The sequence below is a fragment of the Pseudochaenichthys georgianus genome, unplaced genomic scaffold (genome assembly GCF_902827115.2).
Source record: "Pseudochaenichthys georgianus unplaced genomic scaffold, fPseGeo1.2 scaffold_1683_arrow_ctg1, whole genome shotgun sequence".
Lineage (NCBI taxonomy): Eukaryota > Metazoa > Chordata > Actinopteri > Perciformes > Channichthyidae > Pseudochaenichthys > Pseudochaenichthys georgianus.
Genome location: NW_027262481.1, coordinates 10001 through 26319, shown reverse-complemented (window position 1 = coordinate 26319; position 16319 = coordinate 10001). Strand labels below are relative to the sequence as shown.

Here is a 16319-nt window from a genome sequence, read left to right as displayed (position 1 = left end):
ATGAGGTAATGCAGAATCTCTGTTAAAACCAGACAGAACAAGAAGAGTCATCACATCCTGTTTCTGTTCATCACGCCAACACATACCTGCCTGGAAATAAGAACCATGGTTTCCCAGTCATTGGTCTGTCTGCCTGCCTGCCTGTCTGCCTGTCTGCCTGCCTGCCTGCCTGCCTGCCTGCCTGCCTGCCTGCCTGCCTGCCTGCCTGCCTGCCTGCCTGCCTGCCTACCTACCTACCTACCTACCTACCTACCTACCTACCTACCTACCTACCTACCTACCTACCTACCTACCTACCTACCTACCTACCTACCTACCTACCTACCTACCTACCTACCTACCTACCTACCTACCTACCTACCTACCTACCTACCTACCTACCTACCTACCTACCAACCTCTATCTACCTACCAACCTACCTACCAACCTCTATCTATCTATCTATCTATCTATCTATCTATCTATCTATCTATCTATCTATCTATCTATCTATCTATCTATCTATCTATCTATCTATCTATCTATCTATCTATCTATCTATCTACAAACATTGTATTACATTATTTTGATAGTATGATCTTATAATAATCATAATTGTACCAAAGGTTATTTTTTATAGCACATATTACCACCAGTGCTTTACAACAAACACATGAAACACAACAATAAAATACACATAATGCTTGAATAAGTAATAAACTAAACTAGATGATGAAACAAATATAATTCAGCGTGACGTTGGATATGATGACATCATCTCCGCGCGCCACATAAAGCAGGCGGTTCCTCTTCCAGCTTCCAGCCGCACGTTGATGTTTATGTGTTAGCTTCTTAGCTTAGCTGCTGCACACGTTTCATCTTCAGTATCTTAATTAACATTTGACTAAAATCAGAAATGTCTGTCACCGAGATGTTCAGTCACATCCAGGGCTTCCTGAGCGCCGACCAGGACATCAGAGAGGTAACAATATTAATGAATATATTAATATATATTCCGCAGCTAGCTATCGGCTAACCGGAATCCTGTCAACACAATGAATACACATTCAGGTTCATAGGAGTACATGATATGTATATAAATCATATTATCACAAACTCGTTTCTATTTATTTCATTTGAGCAGAGGTGTTAAGTAACTAGATTTACTCAAGTAATTTTGATCAAAATACACTGCTTATCTGTGTATTAGTCTTATGTGTTCTTTGTCCTATATGTTGCATTGTTGGAGGAGCCTGTGACTCAAGTCTTCCATTGCCTTATCTACACTGTAGCTACTGTGCACATGACAATAAAGCATTGAATCTTGAATTGAATGAATCTTGAAAATGCTAAAGTAATAAGAAAGGCTGAATTCAAAGTAATGACCTTTAATTGATCTGACCTTAATATAGCATACTGTGTCATTGCGAAGCAGCTGTGCACATAGACATAATGTGTTTTTAGTGCATAACCGTTTTTCGCTACTTTAAAATAAAAAGTATTCTTCTTTCTGTGTCTTAGTATTTACACCAAAGCAAATTCCTCGTATGTGTAAACCCACTTTGTAATTAGTCTGATTCTGATAACTAAATGCAGTGTGAAAGACTTCATATATAGTGTTTATTTGACACTTTAAGGCACATCCATTTGTATTTCTGTTAATAGAAAACATGTTGTATTGACTTAAGATTTGGTTGAACTTTGCTGCAGGATATCCGTAAGGTGGTCCAGATGCTGGAGCAGACTGCCAGAGAAATACTTACGGTTCTCCAAAGCGTGCACCAGCCCTCTGGATTCAAAGAAAGTAAGCATCCTGTTTTCACTGGGACTCGATGCATCTTGTTGACTTGTGTTAGAAAAACATCACTCGTCACCGGCTTGAGCTTCAATCTCAGGATCCATGCATCTGTGATCCTCTCCAGAATGGAAGTAGCATCACATACAGAGCATTCACTAGTTCCTGAGCAGTGTCCTTCACAAGCTGATATCCAAGAGAGGGAGTCACACAGTCTCAAGATGGAGGAGTAGAAAGCAGTATTCAATGTTTACTTCAGATGAGCTCCATGTCAGAAATGAGCATGCTTGATGTCTCTCTCCATAGAGGCTGAGTCATCATGTTAATCACAGAGCTATCACCTGCCTCAAACAGTCCTGATGCTCTTCCAGGTCATCAAGCATCCTGTCAAGTTCACAGCTGCAGTTGGGATACCTTTGTTATCATGTTACTCTCATGTTGGAAGAGGACATTCAGTATTTTCCCAACATAATGTTAACGTTGATTTCCTCCCGTTAGTTCCCAGTAAATGTGCGAGGGCCCGGGAGTTGTTCTGCACGGTCCGGACCACGATTGCCGACCTCAAAACCAAATTCCCTATGGAGCAGTACTACAGGTAGGATCCACTCGGCACAGTGTGTGAAGTTTGCTTCTCACAATCATTCAATTCACACTTTCATTAGTGATTGGAACGGCTATCATTCAAAAGAGTAAGTATCGTTTAAAATACAGGTGATCTGCAGAAATGCACCGAACGTGTTTTTGTGAGTTCAGCAAACGGAACACTAATTCCTATGGATCTGAAGCATTTATCATTTTAAGAATTCCTTCCTTGGTATCCACTGGAATTCACATCTTACTTAGTCAGCAACAAGCTCACAAGCTAAACATTACTCTCCTATAATCAAAAAACTATTTTTGTGAGATGCAATTTAGAAAAGTCCAATATGTTGATCAGTAGACTCCACTAGGGGTTTTATATATCTTTTAATTGTGTCGCCATTTACAATTTGTCTAATGCATTTACCCAGAAACCCCTGCAAAGTAGAATTGATGCTGAATTGAATATCGAGGCAAAATAAGGTGATATAAAAGAAGACATAACTCTTGTTTTCTGTTTGATCCCACTCCAGGTTCCATGAGCACTGGCGGTTTGTCCTGCAGCGCTTGGTCTTCCTGGCGACCTTCGTCGTCTACCTGGAGACGGAGGCTCTAGTGATCCGGGAGGAAGTGGCTAAGATCCTCGGCAGTAAGTATATTTCAGTGTGTTGGTGTGTAGGCGTTACTGAGGGATGCTGCTTCACTCTCTCTCTTCCCTTTGCTCTCCACAGTTGAGGTGGTGCGAGAGAAAGGCTTCCACCTGGACGTGGAGGACTACCTGGCAGGAGTGCTGATCATGGCGAGTGAACTGGTGAGCGTGATGTTGATCTCTGATGTTCGTACTAGTCGTACTAAAACCTAGGGCTGTGCGATTATGGCAAAAATCATAATCACGATTATTTTGGTCAATAATTGATATCACGGTTATTAAATACGATTATTCATTGACTTTGAAAACATCCATTTATTGAACTTTAAAACAAATTAAAATAATAATTTGAACAGTATCTTTTTAACTGTTGATCACCCTGAACGTAGATTTCAACTGAAAAACGAATAAATAAAATAAATGATACATTTATATTTAAATAAATAATATCAAAATACTAAATACCAATAAACAAGATCAACAAATATTTTTGGAGCGCACTTCAACAAGCTACTAAACATATATAAATATGATAAATATGTTGCAGTGCACTGCACAACCTAGCAAAGCTAAATAATCGTTTTTTTCGATTATGTTGTTTTCGTAATTGTGGCAGGCCAAAATCGTAATTGCGATTTAAAATACGATTAATTGCACAGCCCTAGTAGAACCTTCAGTTAGCCAGGAAAATCAATTAAGAAGAAATTCTTATTTTCAATGATGCCCTGAGGAGGCAAAAGGCTTCCTGGGGGGAAGGAAATAACAAGACAGACTCTGGGCACTACAGAACCACGCAGAGCAGAGATGGCAGGCATAGCAGTTAAACAACTCTAAAACAATACTGCTGGGGTCAATCAGTCATTACAATAATATAGAACATTCATCCATTCATTCATTCCTTCATGGCAATGCGTGCTATAGGAGAGGTCAAGACATAGTGAGAACTAGTTTATTAGGTAAACTAACACAGCCTGATACAACAGTCCTAATCAGTATTCGAAGAAAATAGGGATTCCACGGGCAGTTATAAAAAACATGACATTACTGGTTATTTTTGGCAGGGTTTTAGACGAGATGTTCTATAAAGTGCTAAATGTAGCTTTGATTTGGCTGCTTTTCGTGACAGAATCGAGCATCTGTTGATTTGAAGTGTCTCAAAGGATCTGGAAATAAAAACACCTTATTTTGGACAGAACTTTAAATGAGAGATTTAGATTAAATATCCCATTTTGAAGCTTCAGATTAGGGTACTGTTCATGACAGAACTCTGCAGGACCCATCGGCTCAAGGACTGTTGGAAGAAGGTAGAACATCTGATGATAATGTCTGGCTATGATAGAACGGGTTAAATGCACTTTGTAAAATGTGCAAATTGGTTGTTGACAAATTCCAATTAAGGGCAACGATGATTGATACTTAGAGTTTTGGTTTCCATTGCGTTTAAGCCTTAAAAGCTTTTGTGGACTTCATCTAAAATGACTTCTCAATAGGAAACAGATCGTTGCATGTACGTTGAGTCCCTCTGGGGTTAACTTGTGATTATATTTTATATTTCTCCTGCAGTCACGGTTGGCGGTAAACAGCGTCACGTCCGGAGACTACACCCGGCCGCTCCGCATCTCCAACTTCATCAACGAGCTGGACTCGGGCTTCCGTCTTCTGAACCTGAAGAACGACCCGCTGCGGAAACGCTACGACGGCCTGAAGTACGACGTGAAGAAGATCGAGGAGGTGGTGTACGACCTGTCCATCCGGGGGCTCACCAAGGAGGCCGAGACCACCGGAGGAGACAAGTAGAGAAGCTGAGCCTCACCCCGCCTGCAAGGCACGACCCAGGGATCTCTAACCTGAGGCTCCGGCAGCTGAGGACTGGCTGTGTGTGTGTGTGTGTGTGTGCATGAAAGGTGCTTTAGATGGATGCCAGAGGCCTCGTTCAAGATCGCAGGTTCAGTTTGTTGTTTTTAAATCTGTGTTCTCGGTTTCATCTGTGACGGTTTCACTGCAACCGTTTATTGTTAGTAAATTGATGTTTGATTTCAAGACGACGGGCGCTCAGGTTTGTTTATTTGTCAAAACAAAATGTGTTGGCGTTGAGTTGGCGCCTGGTGGTATTTCTTAGGCTTCTGAGTTATGGTTGAATCCAAACTGAGACCTGGGAGCCTTATAGATGAAGGAAATATTTGATACAACGATTCAATCGGAACAAAGAAAGAAACAAGCATTCAGACTAGATTTTCATAATGTAGCCTTGGTTTGGATTTTGATCGGTAAGATAAATCTGCATATACCTTTTTATTTTTTATAACTGTGGCTCCAGGAGTGCGAGAGCCAAAGAAAACACACAGACGCACTACACGTGGTAAAGCTAGGGACATTCCTTTTTCTTGTCATTCTTTCTTGCGGAACAGTGCCAATAAATATGTTGTTTGAGACTTTTTGGAAATCATTTTGCAAACACAATGTACTGCATGTGATGCTTTCCTTTCTTTTCCACTTTGAGGAATGTCTTGAAGGTTTGCTGTTGGCATCCAATGCTTCTGTGCTGTAGTCGAGCTAGGTTGTGTTTTCTAGAAAAATAATCCACTTTCTTTCCATCTTCTTTTTTGATTCCTGGAGTGCATTTGACTTGTGCCGTCTGTATTCCTGTCGTTGAACCAGTTGTCTTAAAGATGCTTAAAAATTACTGTAATTATATTTCTATTCGTCATAAAATGAACACATCATGTCATGTTTAAAATCTTTTAATATATTTCACAATATATTACATTGGGGAAATAATACATCGGGTCTTTTAAATGAGGAAAACAAAAGAAACCGAATGCAGGCTTGGTTTTTGTTTTTACTCTGAGCTCCCTGCCCTCCGAAACAGTGATTCGCTACCTCTTGTAGTGCTACTTCATCAATAACGTAAAACAGTTTCAGACTTAAAGTGGTTTTGGTTTGATGACTTGTCTCCACCGGCTGAACACAGCTGCGTAAGTACTGACTTATAATAAAGTGCATTCAACAAAAATAAAGCCTTCATAAATAAATAAAAAACGGTAAAAGAAGCCAGGGTCAGAGGAGTAATTATGGTGCCTGTAAAGTGAAGTGCCGACAGGTAGTGTGGTCCGCATGTCGGAGGTAAATGCTACTGTGACAGGCTGCAAATATTCAGTACGTTTTAGAATAACAGTAATAAGTACCAAGGCACAACAGCTCATCGCTAGGTCACAAAATCACACCGTGCTGGAACCAGATGGTCGAGATATATTTTTAAAGTCAAGTAAGCAGAGTTTTTCAACCTTAAAATGGTGGGGGGATTTATTGCTGTGCCAATTTGCTTAATGGGAATAGAGTCATTGTGTGACATATTTCAAACCTTATCTATTTAATTTTAACTAAATGTACTAAAAGGTAGGGTAGGTAAGAATGGAGAAACTAGCTCGAGTGCGCTAGAATTTAAAAGTACGCAGCCGAAATAAATCTGCCCCTTCCTTCAGACTTCCTCACAGAGCCCCTCCTCCAACATACACGAACGCGCACATGACCAATGAGGACACGAGATCAGTTTGTGCACGAGATGGAAGGCTGACAGGCAGGTAGGCCATCCAGTTACTGTAGCCGGGCCGGCTCAGATGATTGGTCGTGCTTTTTACAGCACCACGGCTTCCACAGATGCATTTTTAAATGTATTTATTGTCAAAGCATTTCATATATTCATTGCTATCGGGACGTTGAGAGCATTCCATGGAATAATGATAGTAATAAATACATAAAGCACTGCTAGATTTGTTAATTGACACAAAATCAATAACTTTGATGACTAACTGTTTAAATAATTAATGTAAAATGTGCCTCTTCTCTTCACGTTCTTGATTATAATTTGCCGTTTTTAATAAACAATACAGGAAATGACCAGACTGTTCTCAGGGTCTGGGCATTTTTCAGCCTTTATATTTTCAATGTTTTGACCGATTTATCCGATTAGTATAAAAGGCAAATAAATTAGTTTTGCATACATCAAACACATATCAATATATCTGTCCAATGTCTTGGTTAGTGCATGAAAGCAAGGTTGAAAATCTCTGCGCTCGACACACAGTGACAAAACTGCAGTGTTTGACTTTGTGACATGATGTTAACAGGAAACTGTTAAAGGAGATTACTAGACTGCCCATAAACTGCTTTTAAAAAAAGATTATCAGGTCAGGGTTATTATGAAGTTAATGACGCCAACATACATGATCAGTTGTAAGACTCTGACGAAGGAAACGATGGGATAATAAATGCATGTACAGTAGCTACTCATTGTATAACTGGCAGAGATTATTGCTGTTATGAGTTCTTGTTAAACACACGGGAGGTTTGCCCTGCTGCATCTCTGGCAGTGAACGTTGCAGTACCGCCGACGGACGCTAGAGGGCGGCACACAGACAGGAGAGGGCAGTGAACACAAACAGAAACCACTGAACAAAGCTCCATCTCTACATTACCAAAAACAAACATTTCCCCCATTTTACGCCTTGTATAAAAAAGAAATTACATTACAATTTTTCTTTTCAGCCATTTTCAGTCGTGCTTTTCAACAGACACACCTTCTTTTTTTCAATGAAAACACGGCGCTCGTTTCTCCAGGAGCAAACAGTCTTTACAATCAAGGCTGACGAGCACAGCCCAAGTTTTTTTGGTAGTCCAAGAATCTTCTTTGAAATCTTCACACATGATTTTTTTGACAGTATGGCGCACTTGTAGCTTTGTAAGTAAAAAGTGCTCTTCGGTGAGTTTGAGATTTTCTTTTTTTAACTGAAATCTAACATGTTTTAACACTCGGAAATACTTCTCGTTGTCAGTTCGCAGTAAGAAGGGGTATTTACAGAGTAGCAAAGTTATTCTCAGGAGCGCGTCTGGTTCGTGTTGATCATGATGTTGGGCAAAGCGTTGCGTCTTTTCCTCCACGTGCCCAAATCTCGAGTGTATCTCTTAATCTGGTGGAACCACTGCTGGGTGCGGGATTTGTCTGAGGCGCGAAAAACGAAAGATTCCCGCCGAATATCAAGCACCTCGAACGTGTCCTCGCAGTCCGGGTCTGTAGACACCACGCAGTTTCCCAGGCGGATCGGCTCTCTCAGCACCGCAAACTTCCCGCTGCTTTTATCCTTGATGATAACCAGAACTCCATCTCGAATACAGTCCCCTCCACCCTCTCCCTGATCCCCCCGAGCCCCCAAATCGCTGCCTTGTCCTGGGGCTTCTCCGGCCCGCTGTATCCTCACCATCAGGAGACTCTGGACGTTTTGAAACTTGAGCGCCTTGCTGCCCTTCTTCACCCACTGCCCGTCCGCCGGTTGGGACAGCTGCAGCGGACCCTCCATCACAAATCGGGTGTTTTCTCTCGCCCAGCCCACCGTCTTCATGGACACCTCCCTCATCTCGATGTTGATGACCTCGCGGTTCTTGCGGCTGTCGCGGCGGAACGAGCGCAGCGACCAGGTGACGCCGTTGCCCTCCTGCTTGGTCTTCATGTTGATGTGCTCCAGGTGGGACTCCACGCGACTCTTGGCCTCGCGGAGACGGGAGTAGTCGGGGTAGCACTCGGGGGTGACCTTGATGATTCGGCTCAGGAGCAGCGGGTATTTGGTCACGCGCTGCAGGGGCGCCATGAGGAAGGAGCGCAGGTTCATACGACGCAGCGCGGTGTTGTCGTTCTGGGAAACATCCAGGAAGATCCTACAGAGAGAGAACCAGAGAAAATTAAAGGGGGGTTTTACAAGAATCTGTTAACACAGGGGTGTCACACTCAAGGCCCGGGGGCCAAATCCGGCCCGCGACTTCATTTTATGTGGCCCTGCAAGAGCTTGCAAAGAATATAATAAGTTTATTATACGGTTACATGCCACTTTACAGAAGCAGGTTGCCCATAAACTACATGTCCCACAATGCATCTCATTTTGTGGCATGCACACTGAAGAGACTTGCAATTATTTGCCCTGGACTTCTGCTTTCAGTAGTTAATTACTAAGTTATTACCCTATCCGATAATAATCCAATTCAGAGGCAATAATGTAATATAATACATTATTTTATATATATTATATATTTATATCGTTACAACCGGCCCTTTGAGTGCAACCATTATGCGAATGTGGCCCGCGATGAAATTGAGTTTGACACCCCTGTGTTAACATGCTTTAAGGTCTTTCAGGTTTTTGTGTGTGGTCTGCAAAGTCTAAAATCCCTGTGTTGACTCGAGAGGGAGTTTCCTCTATTGGACTCCTTTGCTTACTTTGTGACATAATGAGATCACTCTGTAACCCTCGCGCTTCTATTGGCTAGCGCTCCAACACATTGTAGGTGATAGGCTAAGGGGCGGGACATCTTTAAGCGATTGACTAATCACAACAGAGCCGGCCAGCTAACCAATCAGAGCAGACTGGGCTCTGGTTTCAGACAGAGGGTGAAAAGAGGTGCTGCAGCACAGGCAGTATGAGAAAAATAAAGAGCTTTTTGAACATTAAAGCATGGAGACATGTCCCAGTCGAGGAGCTAAATATAAATATGAAACCTGAAAATTAGCATAATAGGGCCCCTTTAACTCCAATGAGAGAAAGTGGAGATGAACTCGTCAGATTTTTTTGTCACAACATACACTCTTGGGTTTAGGCAAACTGTCAAATGTTAAAGCTACCATTAACTAACATTCCCAAACTCCCTACCAAACGTATATATGTCTTGTTAGCTGTACAAATATCTGATGATGGCTAGATTAAATATATAAATAGATTAGATCCTTTTAGCAGAAAAAAAGTGTATATCATTTTATGCTAAGCACTCCAGATACACCAATTTATGTCCATATTTGTAATGATACGTCGCCTTTAAACTGGAGACATTCTGTGCTTGTCCTGGGAAAACTCTTAAAAAGTTGATTAACGGGAATCACAGGAAGTCTCGACTCATGGGTGAGCGGTGGTTCTGTCTAAAAATATAAATCATGGCAGCGCTGCTCTTAAAATAGCCCTTCTTCTGAATAAGTGATAACCAACTGTCTTTTCCTTTAAGAATTATACAGAACAGCCGTGGCCGAAACTAGAGAAAGCTGCCAGGGTAAGATCTCCCTCACACACTCAGAGGTGGGAAGTAGTGGAGTACAAATACTTCGTTACTGTACTTAAGTACATTTTTCTGGTATCAATACTTTACTCCACTACTTATTTTTCTGACGACTTTTCACTTTCTACTTCTCACATGTTGAACACAAATACCTGTACTTTCTACTTCTTACATGTTTAACACAAATACCTGTACTTTCTACTTCTCATATTTTGAACACAAATACCTGTACTTTCTACTTATTACATGTTGAACTCAAATACCTGTACTTTCTACTTCTTACATGTTGAACACAAATACCTGTACTTTCTACTTATTACATGTTGAACTCAAATACCTGTACTTTCTACTTCTTACATGTTGAACACAAATACCTGTACTTTCTACTTATTACATGTTTAACACAAATATCTGTACTTTCTACTTCTTACATGTTGAACTCAAATACCTGTACTTTCTACTTCTTACATGTTGAACTCAAATACCTGTACTTTCTACTTCTTACATGTTGAACTCAAATACCTGTACTTTCTACTTCTTACATGTTTAACACAAATACCTGTACTTTCTACTTCTTACATGTTGAACACAAATACCTGTACTTTCTACTTCTCATATTTTGAACACAAATACCTGTACTTTCTACTTATTACATGTTGAACTCAAATACCTGTACTTTCTACTTCTTACATGTTGAACACAAATACCTGTACTTTCTACTTATTACATGTTTAACACAAATATCTGTACTTTCTACTTATTACATGTTGAACTCAAATACCTGTACTTTCTACTTCTTACATGTTGAACACAAATACCTGTACTTTCTACTTATTACATGTTTAACACAAATATCTGTACTTTCTACTTCTTACATGTTGAACTCAAATACCTGTACTTTCTACTTCTTACATGTTGAACTCAAATACCTGTACTTTCTACTTCTTACATGTTGAACTCAAATACCTGTACTTTCTACTTCTTACATGTTGAACTCAAATACCTGTACTTTCTACTTCTTACATGTTGAACACAAATATCTGTACTTTCTACTTCTTACATGTTGAACTCAAATACCTGTACTTTCTACTTCTTACATGTTGAACTCAAATACCTGTACTTTCTACTTCTTACATGTTGAACTCAAATACCTGTACTTTCTACTTCTTACATGTTGAACACAAATATCTGTACTTTCTACTTCTTACATGTTGAACACAAATATCTGTACTTTCTACTTCTTACATGTTGAACTCAAATACCTGTACTTTCTACTTCTTACATGTTGAACTCAAATACCTGTACTTTCTACTTCTTACATGTTGAACTCAAATACCTGTACTTTCTACTTCTTACATGTTGAACACAAATACCTGTACTTTCTACTTCTTACATGTTGAACACAAATACCTGTACTTTCTACTTCTTACATGTTGAACTCAAATACCTGTACTTTCTACTTCTCACATTTTGAACACAAATACCTGTACTTTCTACTTCTTACATGTTGAACTCAAATACCTGTACTTTCTACTTCTTACATGTTGAACTCAAATACCTGTACTTTCTACTTCTTACATGTTGAACTCAAATACCTGTACTTTCTACTTCTTACATGTTGAACACAAATATCTGTACTTTCTACTTCTTACATGTTGAACTCAAATACCTGTACTTTCTACTTCTTACATGTTGAACTCAAATACCTGTACTTTCTACTTCTTACATGTTGAACTCAAATACCTGTACTTTCTACTTCTTACATGTTGAACACAAATACCTGTACTTTCTACTTCTTACATGTTGAACACAAATACCTGTACTTTCTACTTCTTACATGTTGAACTCAAATACCTGTACTTTCTACTTCTCACATTTTGAACACAAATACCTGTACTTTCTACTTCTTACATGTTGAACTCAAATACCTGTACTTTCTACTTCTCACATGTTGAACTCAAATACCTGTACTTTCTACTTCTTACATGTTGAACACAAATACCTGTACTTTCTACTTCTTACATGTTGAACTCAAATACCTGTACTTTCTACTTCTCACATGTTGAACACAAATACCTGTACTTTCTACTTCTTACATGTTGAACCCAAATACCTGTACTTTCTACTTCTTACATGTTTAACACAAATACCTGAACTTTCTACTTCTTACATGTTGAACTCAAATACCTGTACTTTCTACTTCTTACATGTTGAACTCAAATACCTGTACTTTCTACTTCTTACATGTTGAACCCAAATACCTGTACTTTCTACTTCTCTCATGTTGAACACAAATACCTGTACTTTCTACTTCTTACATGTTGAACTCAAATACCTGTACTTTCTACTTCTTACATGTTGAACACAAATACCTGTACTTTCTACTTCTTACATGTTGAACACAAATACCTGTACTTTCTACTTCTTACATGTTGAACACAAATACCTGTACTTTCTACTTCTTACATGTTGAACTCAAATACCTGTACTTTCTACTTCTCACATGTTGAACTCAAATACCTGTACTTTCTACTTCTTACATGTTGAACACAAATACCTGTACTTTCTACTTCTCACATGTTGAACACAAATACCTGTACTTTCTACTTCTTACATGTTGAACTCAAATACCTGTACTTTCTACTTCTTACATGTTGAACTCAAATACCTGTACTTTCTACTTCTTACATGTTGAACCCAAATACCTGTACTTTCTACTTCTTACATGTTTAACACAAATACCTGTACTTTCTACTTCTTACATGTTGAACTCAAATACCTGAACTTTCTACTTCTTACATGTTGAACCCAAATACCTGTACTTTCTACTTCTCTCATGTTGAACACAAATACCTGTACTTTCTACTTCTCACAAGTTGAACACAAATACCTGTACTTTCTACTTCTTACATGTTGAACTCAAATACCTGTACTTTCTACTTCTTACATGTTGAACTCAAATACCTGTACTTTCTACTTCTCACATGTTGAACACAAATACCTGTACTTTCTACTTCTTACATGTTGAACCCAAATACCTGTACTTTCTACTTCTTACATGTTTAACACACATACCTGTACTTTCTACTTCTTACATGTTGAACTCAAATACCTGAACTTTCTACTTCTTACATGTTGAACCCAAATACCTGTACTTTCTACTTCTTACATGTTGAACACAAATACCTGTACTTTCTACTTCTAACATGTTGAACTCAAATACCTGTACTTTCTACTTCTCACATGTTGAACACAAATACCTGTACTTTCTACTTCTTACATGTTGAACCCAAATACCTGTACTTTCTACTTCTTACATGTTTAACACAAATACCTGAACTTTCTACTTCTTACATGTTGAACTCAAATACCTGTACTTTCTACTTCTTACATGTTGAACTCAAATACCTGTACTTTCTACTTCTTACATGTTGAACTCAAATACCTGTACTTTCTACTTCTTACATGTTGAACACAAATACCTGTACTTTCTACTTCTCACATGTTGAACTCAAATACCTGTACTTTCTACTTCTTACATGTTGAACACAAATACCTGTACTTTCTACTTCTTACATGTTGAACTCAAATACCTGTACTTTCTACTTCTTACATGTTGAACTCAAATACCTGTACTTTCTACTTCTCACATGTTGAACACAAATACCTGTACTTTCTAATTCTTACATGTTGAATCCAAATACCTGTACTTTCTACTTCTTACATGTTTAACACAAATACCTGTACTTTCTACTTCTTACATGTTGAACACAAATACCTGTACTTTCTACTTCTTACATGTTGAACCCAAATACCTGTACTTTCTACTTCTTACATGTTTAACACAAATACCTGTACTTTCTACTTCTTACATGTTGAACACAAATACCTGTACTTTCTACTTCTTACATGTTGAACTCAAATACCTGAACTTTCTACTTCTTACATGTTGAACTCAAATACCTGTACTTTCTACTTCTCACATGTTGAACACAAATACCTGTACTTTCTACTTCTCTCATGTTGAACACAAATACCTGTACTTTCTACTTCTCTCATGTTGAACACAAATACCTGTACTTTCTACTTCTTACATGTTGAACTCAAATACCTGTACTTTCTACTTCTTACATGTTGAACTCAAATACCTGTACTTTCTACTTCTCACATGTTGAACTCAAATACCTGTACTTTCTACTTCTCTCATGTTGAACCCAAATACCTGTACTTTCTACTTCTTACATGTTGAACTCAAATACCTGTACTTTCTACTTCTTACATGTTGAACTCAAATACCTGTACTTTCTACTTCTCTCATGTTGAACCCAAATACCTGTACTTTCTACTTCTTACATGTTGAACTCAAATACCTGTACTTTCTACTTCTCTCATGTTGAACTCAAATACCTGTACTTTCTACTTCTCACATGTTGAACTCAAATACCTGTACTTTCTACTTCTCTCATGTTGAACCCAAATACCTGTACTTTCTACTTCTTACATGTTGAACTCAAATACCTGTACTTTCTACTTCTTACATGTTGAACCCAAATACCTGTACTTTCTACTTCTTACATGTTGAACCCAAATACCTGTACTTTCTACTTCTCTCATGTTGAACTCAAATACCTGTACTTTCTACTTCTCTCATGTTGAACCCAAATACCTGTACTTTCTACTTCTTACATGTTGAACTCAAATACCTGTACTTTCTACTTCTTACATGTTGAACTCAAATACCTGTACTTTCTACTTCTTACATGTTGAACTCAAATACCTGTACTTTCTACTTCTCTCATGTTGAACCCAAATACCTGTACTTTCTACTTCTTACATGTTGAACTCAAATACCTGTACTTTCTACTTCTCACATGTTGAACTCAAATACCTGTACTTTCTACTTCTTACATGTTGAACACAAATACCTGTACTTTCTACTTCTCTCATATTCCAAACAGCTGGTTCCTTTAGTCTGAATGTGTGTTGGTGCGTGATCATTATTCTTTAGAGTCACTGCGTGCCTATTGGTTGGAACACGATCCGTGTATCCATCACTTCCTGGTCTTCTCTAAAGAAGAGGGACCAATGGAAACGTTGTCATGTTGCCGTTGTTCAGCATGGAAACATTCATTAGCTAACAATGACATTATTGATCTATTGATATAAAGGGAGGTCAGGTACTCTTTAAAGCAGCTGCTAGTTATGGGTACTTTTTACTTCAAAGCCCATACTTCTTTACTTTCACTTGAGCAAAGAAGTTTAGTCAGTACTTCTACTTTTACCAGAGTATTTTTAAACACGAGTATCTGTACTTCTACTTGAGTAAAGGATGCGTGTCCTTCTCTGCACACACTAACAGGAAGTAGAATCAGTACCTGAGCAGCTCCTTCTCCTTCTCCAGGGCGTTCAGCAGGCTGACGGAGGTGGGCTGCTGCAGGCAGTACGTCTGGAAGGCCGGCAGCATGTTGACGAACTCCAGGAAGACCTCTCCTATGTTCACCGTGAGCAGGTCTTCATCTCCCTGGGGGGACCACAGCATATATGGTTAATGTCTATTATAGTGTTTAAGATCTTCGCCCACATATTTCCCCAAAAGGACACACTAACTCGAGTGCAAGGGAAGAAGTGGCAAACTGTGTGTTGCACAGCTTTTACTAGAAATGATTGTCCATATTTTGATTAAAACGTAAAAATGATGCGACTATAAGAACGGAAAATGACTGGTCGATGAAACAATCTCACCACGAGATCCATTCATTCGCTGTTATGGAGCTTTTACAGTTTTAGATCGTCTTTATCAAAGTAAAGTCCAATAATGGAAATGTTTTTGGAGAACTGCAAGTTGGGAACAGCATTTGACAAAACAATCCCCCCCCCGAGGTCCATGATGTATCAGTTCTGGATCTGGTTTGGTTTCAAAGGTCAAGCATTTACTCTAATTGTCATACAAATATATACTTGACCGAAGGAAGAGCAATTTGATAAGCCAGTCTGTAGGTGTGCAGTTCAGAGAAGCAGTGTATAGCACACGGTAACGTCACATAGACACATGGCAACACTTTAAAGCGACGCACGCACGCACGCACGCACGCACGCACGCACGCACGCACGCACGCACGCACGCACGCACGCACGCACGCACGCACGCACACACACACACACACACACACACACACACACACACACACACACACACACACACACACACACACACACACACACACA

General features: G+C 39.2%; 2 protein-coding genes across 2 annotated transcripts in view; one reads left to right on the top strand and one right to left on the bottom strand.

Annotated features, from left to right (window-relative positions):
• Positions 1–771: 771 nt before the first annotated feature.
• On the top strand, positions 772–5434 carry tsn (translin). The gene is made up of 6 exons (XM_034077537.2): positions 772–961; positions 1690–1783; positions 2273–2369; positions 2887–3002; positions 3085–3164; positions 4566–5434. Exons 1-6 carry the CDS (start codon positions 896–898, stop codon positions 4797–4799), a joined length of 687 nt encoding a protein of 228 aa, XP_033933428.1. The 5' UTR covers positions 772–895; the 3' UTR covers positions 4800–5434.
• Positions 5435–5812: 378 nt separating this feature from the next.
• arhgef49 (Rho guanine nucleotide exchange factor 49) overlaps positions 5813–16319 on the bottom strand; it is a 15154-nt gene continuing 4647 nt past the window's right edge. The window contains exons 5-6 of the mRNA XM_034077538.2: positions 15470–15615; positions 5813–8711 (exon numbers count right to left, since the gene is read on the bottom strand). Coding sequence (XP_033933429.2) covers positions 7877–8711; positions 15470–15615 — 981 coding nt within the window. The 3' untranslated portion in view covers positions 5813–7876. The remainder of the gene's footprint in view (positions 8712–15469; positions 15616–16319) is intronic.